We start from the raw sequence: 12,363 nt of genomic DNA, 5'->3' as shown, positions 1-12,363 counted from the left end.
CTGTGGCAGGTTCTCCTCGGCTCGCCGTGGTGTCAGCCTGTTTATGTGTGTGTGAGAGAAGTGCGGAGGAGCAGTGAAAACAAGCCTCTCCCCAGGCTAGTGTTATTCCAACCTCCTGCCTTCCTCAATCCACTTTTGAAGGCAGGAAATCGGAGTTAGCTCATGGTTTGAGGGCCATGTGGTAATGGTTTAGACTGTAGAGACCCATGACCTGCACGCTCACACACACGCACACACAGATAGCTTGTCCCTCAAAGTCTTCTTTTCTCATATAGCAGCCGATACAATGGAGTGTATGTTGGACTTTTGTTTCGGTTGATAACGCGAACCAGATGGGAGTCAGGACAGGGGAGTCTTGTTAAATATTTGCTAAGAAAAATAACCCTGAGACGTGGTCTAATTATATCTATTTGTCTTGTGTGGCTTTTTGGGAAGGCGATGTGGTTATGCAGGCCATATTGGGCTTCATTTTTCAAGTGTGGGATTCGGTACAAAGCGTGGGAGATGGATGGGATGCGTGTGTGTGTGTGTGTGTGTGTGTGTGTTTTAGCTGAGGGACTGCAGATAGTTTGATTTGGTTTTGCCTACCTAATTTATTTTTAGTTATTTAATTTTGGGAATGATATCCCAGTACTCATTCATTGCTACATCAATAGAATAAATTTTAAATGTTATTTTCTTATTTTCTTTACTTACAATATTTACAGTATTGTTTCTGTATGTGGACAAGTAGGAGGTCGGGGCCCTCTAGAGCATCACTGTTAGCTTCCGGGGTGGCCCTAAAAAGTTGAAATAAGCTTAATTTAGTTGTATTAATATAGTTTTAATTAAAATATACACAGAAAGAAAACACAAACAGAATTGTGGGCAACACTAAATTGACATTTAGTCATTCATTCATTTTGGCTTAGTCCCTTTATTAATCCAGGGTCACCACAGTGGAATGATCCGCCAACTGATCCAGCACATGTTTTACTCAGCGGATGCCCTTCCAGCTGCAACCCATCTCTGGGAAACATCCATATACACTCATTCACAATCATACATTACAGAAAATTTAGCCTATTTCGCCTGTACCACATGTCTTTGTGGGGGAAACCGGAGCACCCAGAGGAAACCCAAGCGAGCGTGGGAATAACATGCAAACTCCACACAGAAACGCCTACTGACCTAGCCGAGGCTCGAACCAGCAACTTTTTTGCTGTGAGATGACAGCACTACCTATTGCGCCACAACTACGCTACGCTACTTGCCTAAACTGACATAATAGTTTAAGTTTATTTATTTGAAAACAGAAACACCTGAGTTGCACAAGAGCAGGCAAGAGGTCCTTTAAATTTTGTCTTGTATAAAAACAAGCTGCATGTTGACTTTGAACTACTTTGTAAGTCTGGACTGGAACAATAAATTATCTTAAATCATCTTACATTTAAGATCACATACAACACATACTTTGCACATACAAGAAATTTGTTAAACTGGGGAATTTCAGTCCATACAATTATCCTATGCACGCATGTTATAAAGAGATGTATAGCCACCAAAAAATAAGTCATTAAAAAGTCATTATTTTCTCATCCTTATGTCTTTTCAAACCCTTCTTTTGTGAAAGTAGCAGAAATTATATTTTAAAACCAACATGGAGCAATATATGAGGGTAATAAAATGACAGAATTGAATTCTTTGAGTTACATTTAGTCCTTTAAATGCATATAAATTCATTAATACGCAATATGTAAGACCTATGCATCTTAATTCCTTTATAGCATGCAAAAAAGCACAGATGTGTCTTATGTTAGCATCTCTATGCATAGACAGCCTCTCCCTCTTTTTCTGCTTTGATTTGCGCAGCGGGTTTTGATCCAGGGGTTCAATAGCTGGTCGTCTCATTGTGGACATGATCAACTGCAGTGACATTTCAATTGATCTCCATGAAAGGCTTGTGGATGGCGACTGAAGTGCTTCCAGATAAACCTGGGCAGGGTTGAGCAGAGAGCCTGGAGCTCTTATAAAGCAGACCCAGGGCAAAGGCATAGTGATGCTCTGCGGCATGGCAGTGCCCTCCTGCTGGCTCCATTTCACCAGGACATTTCATTCTTCTCAAGTGCTGCCAGTGTGTTTGTGTAGGCCCTCCGGAGGGGCATAAGCTGTGTCAGGGTTTGGAAATATGGACAAAGTTGATTTTTCCACATTGGATTTACGTTCTTCTCTTCAAATAATTGTCTAATTGTACATAAACAGAATTGTGCAAATCGAAATTCCAAGTATGAGATTTAAAGGGATAGTTTAGCCAAAAAATTAAGACAATTTGCTGTCCAAGATGACATAAAAAAAAAAAAAATCAAAACTCTAAAGAAGAAATCGTGCATGCTTCCGGAAGATACACTGAGATTATATGAAGTGAAAAATCAACAATATTATGTAACACTGTAACGAGGAATCTGACAGAGGGATCCATTTGCAGTATATTTATTAAATAGTTTAATCACAATCACACAATAAGCACTTGTGTGCGAACTCACATCAAACGTAGTTATATTGGGTCTAAGGGCTGGCGGCTGGCTGTCAAGGAGTGTGATAGCAGGCATGGGTCAGAGGCAGGCGGCGTGGGTCAATGGCGAGATATCAGGCTGGGTTCAGGGCAGGCGGCGTGGATCAAAGTCAAGATATCAAGCAAGGTTCAAGGCAGGTGGCAGGCAAGGCAAGGCAAGGCAAGGCAAGGCAAGGCAAGGCCAAGAAACAGTCCAGGTAATACACGGGAGATCAGGCAAGGGGATAACGCTCAGTAATGTCAGCAGGGCAGTACAAGACTTCGCAAAGGAGTGAGTGTGTGAGCTGCCTATATGTGTGTGTGGATCATCAGTGGGATGAGCTGCAGGTGTGTGTAGCAATCAGTGTATGAGCATGACGTAATGTTTAGAAGTCCGGTGATGGTGACATCTGCTGGCCAGTGAGGAGAATGACTGGGACCGAGTTGGTAACAAACACATTCAGGATGTTTGCTGATTGTTGTGCTTTATACAGTAAGATCCCAATGTATTCATTTTATTTAGCCTGTATATGTTTTTATTGACTATTGACTAAGTCCCTGGTGTTAACTTGTGTTTAAAGGGATAGTTCTACAAAAACATAAATTCACTCATCTCCAAGTTTTTCCATACCTTTAGTTTCATTCTTTTGTTAAACACAAAAGCAGATATTTTGAAGTAGTGGCATTGTGAGGGGAGATTTTTAGTGGCTTAAGCCCTTGATGTATTGTCAATACACCCTGATCTTTTGGAATATGTTGCACTTAAAATAAATAAATAAATAGGGTGTATAGAGCTTGGTAGCTCACCTTGTATGATGTTGTACTTGTGATGCAGAGTGCTTAGCTTCGATAGCTTCGATAGTCTAGGTAATCTATACAACGAGCCTTGCCTTCTTGTTGACGTGTATAAAAAGGAAGTGTATCTGAAGTGTACAACAAAACCTTTACTCTAAGTAATATATTTCAGATTTGCAAAAATGTTGACAACGGTCTTTAGTGGATTTGTCATCTGAAACATACAACAAACCATACCCGGCGCAATGTACTTGTTTTTGCAAAGGCAATTATTTCCAATGCTCTACCCAGTCATTAACATCTTGGATGCCTTATAGTGAGTTAACTAACAGCAAATGTCTACTTTTGGGCAAACTATAAGATTAAATCTTGTACTTTTTAGAATAGTTTACCCAAAATTTATAAATATGTAATGGATTTCTTGTCCAAACCTGTACGTTTTTCTTTTTTCTGTGAAAAAACAAAATTGGTACAAGTGTGCCAAGAAAATATCCCCCACATAATTACACCTCCACCACCAGCCTAAACCATTGATACAAGGCAGGATGGATCCATGCTTTCATGTTGTTGATCCCAAATTCTGACCTTACCATCCAATTGTCGCAGCAGAAATCGAGACTCATCAGAGCAACATTTTTCCAATCTTTTATTGTCCAATTTTGGTGAGCCTGAGCGAATTGTAGCCTCAGTTTCCTGTTTCATAGCTAACAGAAGTAGCACCTGGTGTGGCCTTTTGCTGCTGTAGCCCATCCCCCTCAAGATTAAACATGGTGTGCATTCAGAGATGCTCTTCTGCATACCTCGGTTGTAATGAGTGGTTATTTGAGTTACTGTTGCCTTTCTATCAGCTGGAACCATACTGGCCATTCTCCTCTGACCTCTGGCATCAACAAGGCACAAGAACTGCCACTCACTGGATATTTTCTCTGTTTCTGTCATTCTCTGTAAACTCTATTGATGGTTTTGCATGAAAATCACAGTAGATCAGCAGTTTCTGAAATACTTAATCCAGCCCGTCTGGCACCAACAAGCACTTAAATCACCTTTCTTCTCCATTCTGATGCTCAACTTGTACTCCAGGCGATCGTCTTGACCATATCTACATGCCAAAATGCATTGAGTTGCTGCCATGTGATTGGCTGATTAGAAATTTGAGTTAACACACAGTTGAACAGGTGTACCTAATAAAGTGGCCAGTGAGTGTATGTTTAATTGCAGTTTTTAGATAAAATGAATATACCTGGGCTGCTCTATCAGTAAAAATAGATTTGGAATTACATGAAGATGAGCAAATAATGATAGGATTTTATTTTTTTTTTTGCGTGAACAGTCCCTTAAGGTGAGCTTGGAAGTGTATGTGTGTGCACGTGAGTGCGTGTGTGTATGTGTCTGCACATCAGTGCACTACAACAGTCTCTGTCTCTGTGTCCACACTCAGTCACTACATTCTGTGTCAGCCCAACTGTTGCATGACTGTTCTTATTGTAAGTATAAAACCTTTGGACTGTGGAAACGTTTAACTGACGCCTACTTTTGAGGTTCTTGTGGCCAATTTTTAAAGCTGAAGGCCATCAAAAGTTGAAAAGAAGAGATTCTTTGTGCTCGTAGTAATGATGGCGGCGATGGCCACAATGATGTCACCAGCGTAAAACCTGGTTAGCCAACATAGCTAGTTCTCTCTGAAGAAAGTATTAGAATAAATATTCTTCTCGTTATTGATACACAAAGCGTGATTAATTTCAAACATGTTTATTGCAGCATGGAGAACTTGGAGAGAGACAGAGAGCCTTTGATGCTCTTTCAGCTGTGTGGAAATGCATTTGCCCAGCCTCTCTTTTTTCCTCTCTCTTTCTTTCTCTCTCGCTCTCATTCTTTCAGGACTCCGAGAGAAAGGGTTTCATGAACAAGCTGTATGCCATTCAGGATGTGTGTATCAGTGTGCAGAATGCTCTGGATGAAGTGGCCTCCTATGGTGAGAGGATAAAGAAGTAAGTCTCAGTTCTCGCTGCTTGTGCCTGAGCAGACACGTGGGCATCTCTGTGCCAACCTCTGTCACATCTTACTCAGTCGGTTAAACAAACACACACACGCATGCCTACACTGGGGAAAAGAATCATTTTCATAATCAGAGTTTTCATTTTGTTTTGAAGTGGGATGTCTAAATATTCTTTAAATATTATTTTTATCAATCAATTATTTTACCAATCAATCAATAAAAGTCATTGTTAATTATTCAAATGTCTTCAAAAAATTTTATTTGTAAAGTTTATTTATTTATGTTTGTTGTACATTGTTGTCTCGAGCACTTTGACTAGTACTTTTTCCAAGTTACTAGCCACTTTGCATTTTCACTAGACAAAATTTTGTTGTGAGAAAAATAGATTTACTATGCTTAAATTTCACTTTGGCATGCTAAACTTGCTTCAATCTAAGTCATTTTACTTGATTTAGGTTGTTTAAACCCCGTCAGATCTCGCAAATTATAATGTTAATAATATACCAGCTGGTACACAGTAGTCAACACTTGAAGTTATTTAAAACCTTTTATCAAAGTTTACACAAAACCTAAACACTTATTCTTGTCTTACAGTAGGACAAGTTCATTCATTCATTTTCTTTTCGGCTTAGTCCTTTTATTCATCGGGGGATGCCACAGAAGAATGAACCCCAAACTTATAACTTATGTTTTACACAGCAGATGCCCTTCCAGCTGCAACCCAGTACTGGGAATCCTCCTTACACACTTATGCACACACATACACTTCCACCAATTTAGTTTACACTGCAAAAAAATGCTTTTCTTACTCAGATTTTTTGTCTTGTTTCTAGTCCAAATATCTACAAAAAAAATATTATATCAAGAAGTAAGCAAAACATAATGTCCCGTTTTGTGAAATAATATGCTAATATTAAGTGAGATTTTCCTTAGAATAAGCAAAATAATCTGCCAATGGGGTAAGCAAATTAATCTTGTTTTTCCTTTTGACATGAGATTATTTTTTTGCTTTTTTAGAATTTTTTTCTTGAAACAAGAATTGTTAGATATTTAAACTAGAAACAAGACAAAAAAAATCTAGGTAAGAAAAGCATTTTTTGCAGTGTATTTGTGGCTGTCGGGGTAACCGGAGCACCCGGAAACCTAAGCCAACACCGGGAGAACATGCAAACTCCACACAGAAATTTCAACTAACCTTCTTAATGTAAAGTGACAGTGCTAACCACTGAGCCACTGTGCCACCCCTTAGGACAAGTTTGATTAACATTTCCTATTCACTTCAAATGTTGAGTAATACATACTGTAAAGTACAAAAACTGGAAAGGTTCTTTAAATATATACTTAAAGAGTTCACATGCAAAATCCTCTAAATGCCATCTGAAATTTTTTTCAAAAACAAGTATTATTCTCAAATATATTTATTATCATTATTTTTTCATTTTACAGGCAATGGAAATACTCTATTCATCAACATGCATGTGAAATTACTAAACCTACACACAAGTCTAAGAAAAATCTATGAAGAAAATGGTGTTTAGAGGTTTTTGCATCTGAACTCTTCTTTTTTAAACTAGTATCCATTGAGTTATTTTTCAAATAATTATTAACAATAGCAGTGAATACTCAAGTGATGTAAAGTGGAATAATCTCTTGACTAAAATACAAAGAAAAAGAATTTTTATTTTTTTAATTTGTTTGACTTTTAAGAAAACTAGAGCAGGTTGTTTTCAATCACATGGTTCTTGTGCGGAATTCAGATGGAGGGCATGAAGTAATCAACTGAAAGGGAGACTTAGAGGAAAGTCTGTATTTCTGCAAGTTATACCATATTTCAAAGGAGATATGAAGAGAAAATAACCACATTTGTTGGGCATGATCCTTACATATTGAAGAGGGATGAGTTTTCTACTGAACTGTATTTGCCTGTCATCGAGGTAGTATATACTATATTTGTCAGGTTCGGTGAGGGGAAATGGGGGAAAAAGGAGCGAGGACTCAAGTGCAGGAATAATGGGAATTTATTAAATAATAAAAATAAAATAAAATGCAAAATAAACTACCCCGAAGGGGGAAAACATTAACAAAACAAATACATAAACAAACAAACTTCACTGGGCTGGATGGTCAGGAACAGGACTGGAAACATGACAAGACAAGGGTTCAAACAACAACAAGTGATGACGAACTGGCACAGGACAGCAAATGTGAGGGGTATATAAACTGTAGAAAATTAACACACAAACAGGTGAACACAATTAACTAATAATGGGTTAACAAGGAGGGTGGGACAAGACAATAGACGGGAGAGCGCATGACACAGAGAGACACACAAGCCATGCGCTCACTTAACAGGACAAGAACATGCAGCCAATGAGAGAACTCATTAACCGCATGTTCATGACAACAAACAACACTGAAACACATGACAAAAGCACGTGACCACAATGTAAACACCAAGCCACGTGCTTTGACAAGAGACGCAAGACACGAGCACACGATAGATAAACACCTTACCGTGCGCTCACACATAAGCAACGCGCATGCTTCATCTCAGCGCCAACCAAAACTGAAACCAACTAGATGGAGGCGCCGAGAATAAAGCAGCGCGCTGCTGACAGAACAAACACAAACACTAGTACAAGAGCGCGCGCGTCTGAGGGACGCAGAGCGTGTGCAGCCACATTAAGTGGCAGCGCGCACACTCTGCGTACACCCACGACGGCGCGCGCGCACACAGAGACAGAAACAGGACCAGACATGGAGGAGTAGTGTCAGAGCTCTGCCACTAAAACAAGAATTTACAAGACCAAAGTGGCAGAACCCTGACACTAGCCCCCCCCAAAAGGGACGCCACCTGGCGTCCCTAAAGGGAACATCCAACAAGGTACAAGACAGACAAGACACACTACAAGACAACAAAACAGGCAACATCAACAGACACAAGACAGGGAGGTGAACAGGCAAGACGACATGAAGGGGGGGAGGGAGGGAAGCCAAGCCAGACCCAAAACGACAAACAAGGGAGGGATGGGAGGGCAAGACAAGGGAGGATCAGTCCAGGGTGGGACCGGAGGAACTGTCCAGGGTGGGTCCAGCGGGTCGAGAGCCCTAGCAGGGAACCAGGGTGGAGCCGGAGGGTCCGTCCAGGGTGGAGGAAAGGAACACCAGGGAGGGGCAGGAGGGACGACCCAGGGAGTGTCTATGAGGGGAAACAAGACCAGAGGTCTGTGGGGGGCCGGCAGGGCAAGGAGCCGGGCTGGGACCGGCAGGGCTAGACGTCTGGTAGGTGCCGGCAGGGCAAGGAGCCGGGCTGGGGCCGGCAGGGCTAGACGTCTGGGTGGTGCCGGCAGGGAAAGACGTCTGGGTGGGGCCGGCAGGGCAAGGAGCCGGGCTGGGGCCGGCAGGGCAAGACGTCTGGTTGGGGCCGGCAGGGCAAAAAGCAGGGCTGGGGCCGGCAGGGCTAAACGTCTGGTAGGTGCCGGCAGGGCAAGGAGCCGGGCTGGGGCCGGCTGGGCAAGACGTCTGGGTGGTGCCGGCAGGGCAAGGAGCCGGGCTGGGGCTGGCAGGGCTAAACGTCTGGTAGGTGCCGGCAGGGCAAGGAGCCGGGCTGGGGCCGGCAGGGCTAAACGTCTGGTAGGTGCCAGCAGGGCAAGGAGCCGGGCTGGGGCCGGCAGGGTTAAACGTCTGGTAGGTGCCGGCAGGGAAAGGAGCCGGGGTGGGGCCGGCAGGGCTTGACGTCTGGGTGGTGCCGGCAGGGAAAGACGTCTGGGTGGTGCCGGCAGGGCAAGGAGCCGGGCTGGGGCCGGCAGGGAAAGACGTCTGGGTGGTGCCGGCAGGGCAAGGAGCCGGACTGGGACCGGCACTGAGCGGTGCTCAGGGGCTGGAGCCGACACTGGAGGGCGCTCAGGGGCTGGAGCCGACACTGGAGGGCGCTCAGGGGCTGGAGCCGACACTGGAGGGCGCTCAGGGGCTGGAGCCGACACTGGAGGGCGCTCAGGGGCTGGAGCCGACACTGGAGGGCGCTCAGGGGCTGGAGCCGACACTGGAGGGCGCTCAGGGGCTGGAGCCGACACTGGAGGGCGCTCAGGGGCTGGAGCCGACACTGGAGGGCGCTCAGGGGCTGGAGCCGACACTGGAGGGCGCTCAGGGGCTGGAGCCGACACTGGAGGGCGCTCAGGGGCTGGAGCCGACACTGGAGGGCGCTCAGGGGCTGGAGCCGACACTGGAGGGCGCTCAGGGGCTGGAGCCGACACTGGAGGGCGCTCAGGGGCTGGAGCCGACACTGGAGGGCGCTCAGGGGCTGGAGCCGACACTGGAGGGCGCTCAGGGGCTGAAGCCGACACTGGAGGGTGCTCAGGGGCTGGAGCCGACACTGGAGGGCGCTCAGGGGCTGGAGCCGACACTGGAGGGCGCTCTGGGGCTGGAGCCGACACTGGAGGGCGCTCTGGGGCTGGAGCCGTTGTGGTGGAGGAGCCCTTTCTCCTCCAACGCTTCCTTGGTCTGGGTGGCAGGAAGCTGGCCACCTCTTCAGACACTGCAGTGTACTCCACTGCCTGCAGGACTGGTGCAGTGTCTGATGCGGGTGCCTCAGTAAGTGATGCTGCAGCCAGGATGGTAACTGAAAGGGCTGCAGCAGGTTCAGTCACCTCTGGGTGGGCGACAGGTGAGGCTGACCCGTTCTTCCTCCTCCGTCTCCGTTGGTGGGTCATCGGAGGACTGGGGATTTGGCAGTCTGTAAGTGGGAGGGGCGGTGGACCAAGTGGAGGCAGGCCACCATTTCCCTGGCTGTGGTAGACATAGCTCACAAACTGCCAGAATGTCAATATCCCCAGCATTCCCATCTCCCAGGCCTGAAGGGGGCTGTTGAGTCCAGCGTTGAACGCCTCCTTCAGTGCAGTGTTTGTAGATTCAAGCCCCTCTGCTGCGTAGATGAACTGGTATGCAAACTCCTTCACTGTAGATACCCCTTGATGGAGTGAAAGGAGTCTGCCTAAACGCTTCTTCTGCTGGCATGCAGAGGGACGAGAAGTGGGAGATGGGAAAAGGAAGATACCCATTTTCTGCTGAGTCCTCTGTTTTGGTCAGTTCGTACTGTCAGGTTCGGTGAGGGGAAATGGGGAAAAAGGAGCGAGGACTCAAGTGCAGGAATAATGGGAATTTATTAAATAATAAAAATAAAATAAAATGCAAAATAAACTACCCCGAAGGGGGAAAACATTAACAAAACAAATACATACACAAACAAACTTCACTGGGCTGGATGGTCAGGAACAGGACTGGAAACATGACAAGACAAGGGTTCAAACAACAACAAGTGATGACGAACTGGCACAGGACAGCAAATGTGAGGGGTATATAAACTGTAGAAAATTAACACACAAACAGGTGAACACAATTAACTAATAATGGGTTAACAAGGAGGGTGGGACAAGACAATAGAAGGGAGAGCGCATGACACAGAGAGACACACAAGCCATGCGCTCACTTAACAGGACAAGAACATGCAGCCAATGAGAGAACTCATTAACCGCATGTTCATGACAACAAACAACACTGAAACACACGACAAAAGCACGTGACCACAATGTAAACACCAAGCCACGTGCTTTGACAAGAGACGCAAGACACGAGCACACGATAGATAAACACCTTACCGTGCGCTCACACATAAGCAACGCGCATGCTTCATCTCAGCGCCAACCAAAACTGAAACCAACTAGACGGAGGCGCCGAGAATAAAGCAGCGCGCTGCTGACAGAACAAACACAAACACTAGTACAAGAGCGCGCGCGTCTGAGGGACGCAGAGCGTGCGCGGCCACATCAAGTGGCAGCGCGCACACTCTGCGTACACCCACGACGGCGCGCGCGCGCACACAGAGACAGAAACAGGACCAGACATGGAGGAGTAGTGTCAGAGCTCTGCCACCAAAACAAGAATTTACAAGACCAAAGTGGCAGAACCCTGACAATATTGGCTATTATGTTAAAAAAAAAAAATACTATAATGTTTGGAAGCATCTATAGATAATTACTTAAATTAAACTGTTGTAGTAAATATATTGTTGCTGTGGTACGACACAACTTTAGTACTGAACTAAGTATTCAGCAGGCTTCAGTTTTCCATGCTATAACACCATTACATAGCACCACAGTTTACACTAACGTCACAGTCTTTTTTTAGTTTACTATGCTACAGTATACTGTAGTATTCATTAACAAAGTTTTACACATTATACACTTTACTGTGGTTCAAAAAAATGTTTTTTATAAACTACTATAGTTTTACCCTCAAGCGAATATTTTTTAGACATCATGAAATAACAAATGAAAGCATACAAAAGCATGGAAGCAAAGTCTACATTATTATTATTTTTTTTTTTAAAGGGGGAAAGTGCTCCACAATAAAAACCGTCTAGTTTTGTCGCAATGGTTGCATTTCTGTTTTGTTCGGTCGATGAACTTAACATAAACAAACATTTACCGCTGCTGCTGCGCATCACGATGTTTACGTTGTTTATTCTGCCAAACTGCCAGTAAAGACATGGATTATTGCAAGACTGAGATTTTATTACAGCAATGTAAGTAATGAGTACATTGAGTAGCTGAAACTTTTAACTTTACCACCTTTATGAGCAAAAAGTCTATAAAAGCTGTTCAAAATTTCTTATTTTTCACGATTTAAACAAATATAAACAACACAAAACATAAACATTTTGATGTTCTGATAGCGATTCCTATGCAGAAGAATAATTTCCTGCCCTCTATCTGAATTTTGTGCGCCAGCAATGACGTCATCTGAAAACAACCTATTTAAAATTGATATTGAACCTACTGTGCGACTGTGTTACCTGCCACAGCTTAAATCTACCTATCAAGCCCTGATTGTTATGTACATTATAATAATAGCAGTCATATCAATTTAATTTTACTGCTTGTGAATGAATCATATGCCTGATTATAGCTTCATTATCATTGCATTGAAATGGAACATGTCTATGCAGATGTTTTACAGATTTTGTCGTAAGTAATTATTTAAAAAA

The 12,363-nt window shown here is 43.9% G+C and overlaps 2 protein-coding genes across 5 annotated transcripts in view; both read left to right on the top strand.

The window, feature by feature from the left end:
• Positions 1-12,363, top strand: part of mctp1a (multiple C2 domains, transmembrane 1a) — a 256,389-nt gene that overhangs the window by 224,032 nt on the left and 19,994 nt on the right. For all 4 annotated transcript variants that reach the window (XM_068221519.1, XM_073951401.1, XM_068221518.1 and 1 more), the window contains one exon: positions 5,204-5,313. In XM_068221519.1, coding sequence (XP_068077620.1) covers positions 5,204-5,313 — 110 coding nt within the window. The remainder of the gene's footprint in view (positions 1-5,203; positions 5,314-12,363) is intronic.
• On the top strand, positions 8,310-11,095 carry LOC141385601 (uncharacterized). The gene is made up of 2 exons (XM_073951403.1): positions 8,310-8,571; positions 9,029-11,095. The coding sequence occupies exons 1-2, from the start codon at positions 8,349-8,351 to the stop codon at positions 9,913-9,915; spliced, it is 1,110 nt and encodes a 369-aa protein (XP_073807504.1). The 5' UTR covers positions 8,310-8,348; the 3' UTR covers positions 9,916-11,095.

Source organism: Danio rerio, chromosome 5, assembly GCF_049306965.1.
Source record: "Danio rerio strain Tuebingen ecotype United States chromosome 5, GRCz12tu, whole genome shotgun sequence".
NCBI lineage: Eukaryota > Metazoa > Chordata > Actinopteri > Cypriniformes > Danionidae > Danio > Danio rerio.
This window is presented reverse-complemented; position numbering and strand designations above follow the sequence as displayed.

What these genes read in the sequence shown, in the direction of transcription:
- LOC141385601 (XM_073951403.1), top strand. Translation starts at nt 8,349, where the DNA reads ATGGGAGGGCAAGACAAGGGAGGATCAGTCCAGGGTGGGACCGGAGGA. An exon ending in GGGGGCCGGCAGGGCAAGGA is followed by an intron (nt 8,572 to 9,028) that starts GCCGGGCTGGGA and finishes CGGCAGGGAAAG; the next exon opens with GAGCCGGGGTGGGGCCGGCA.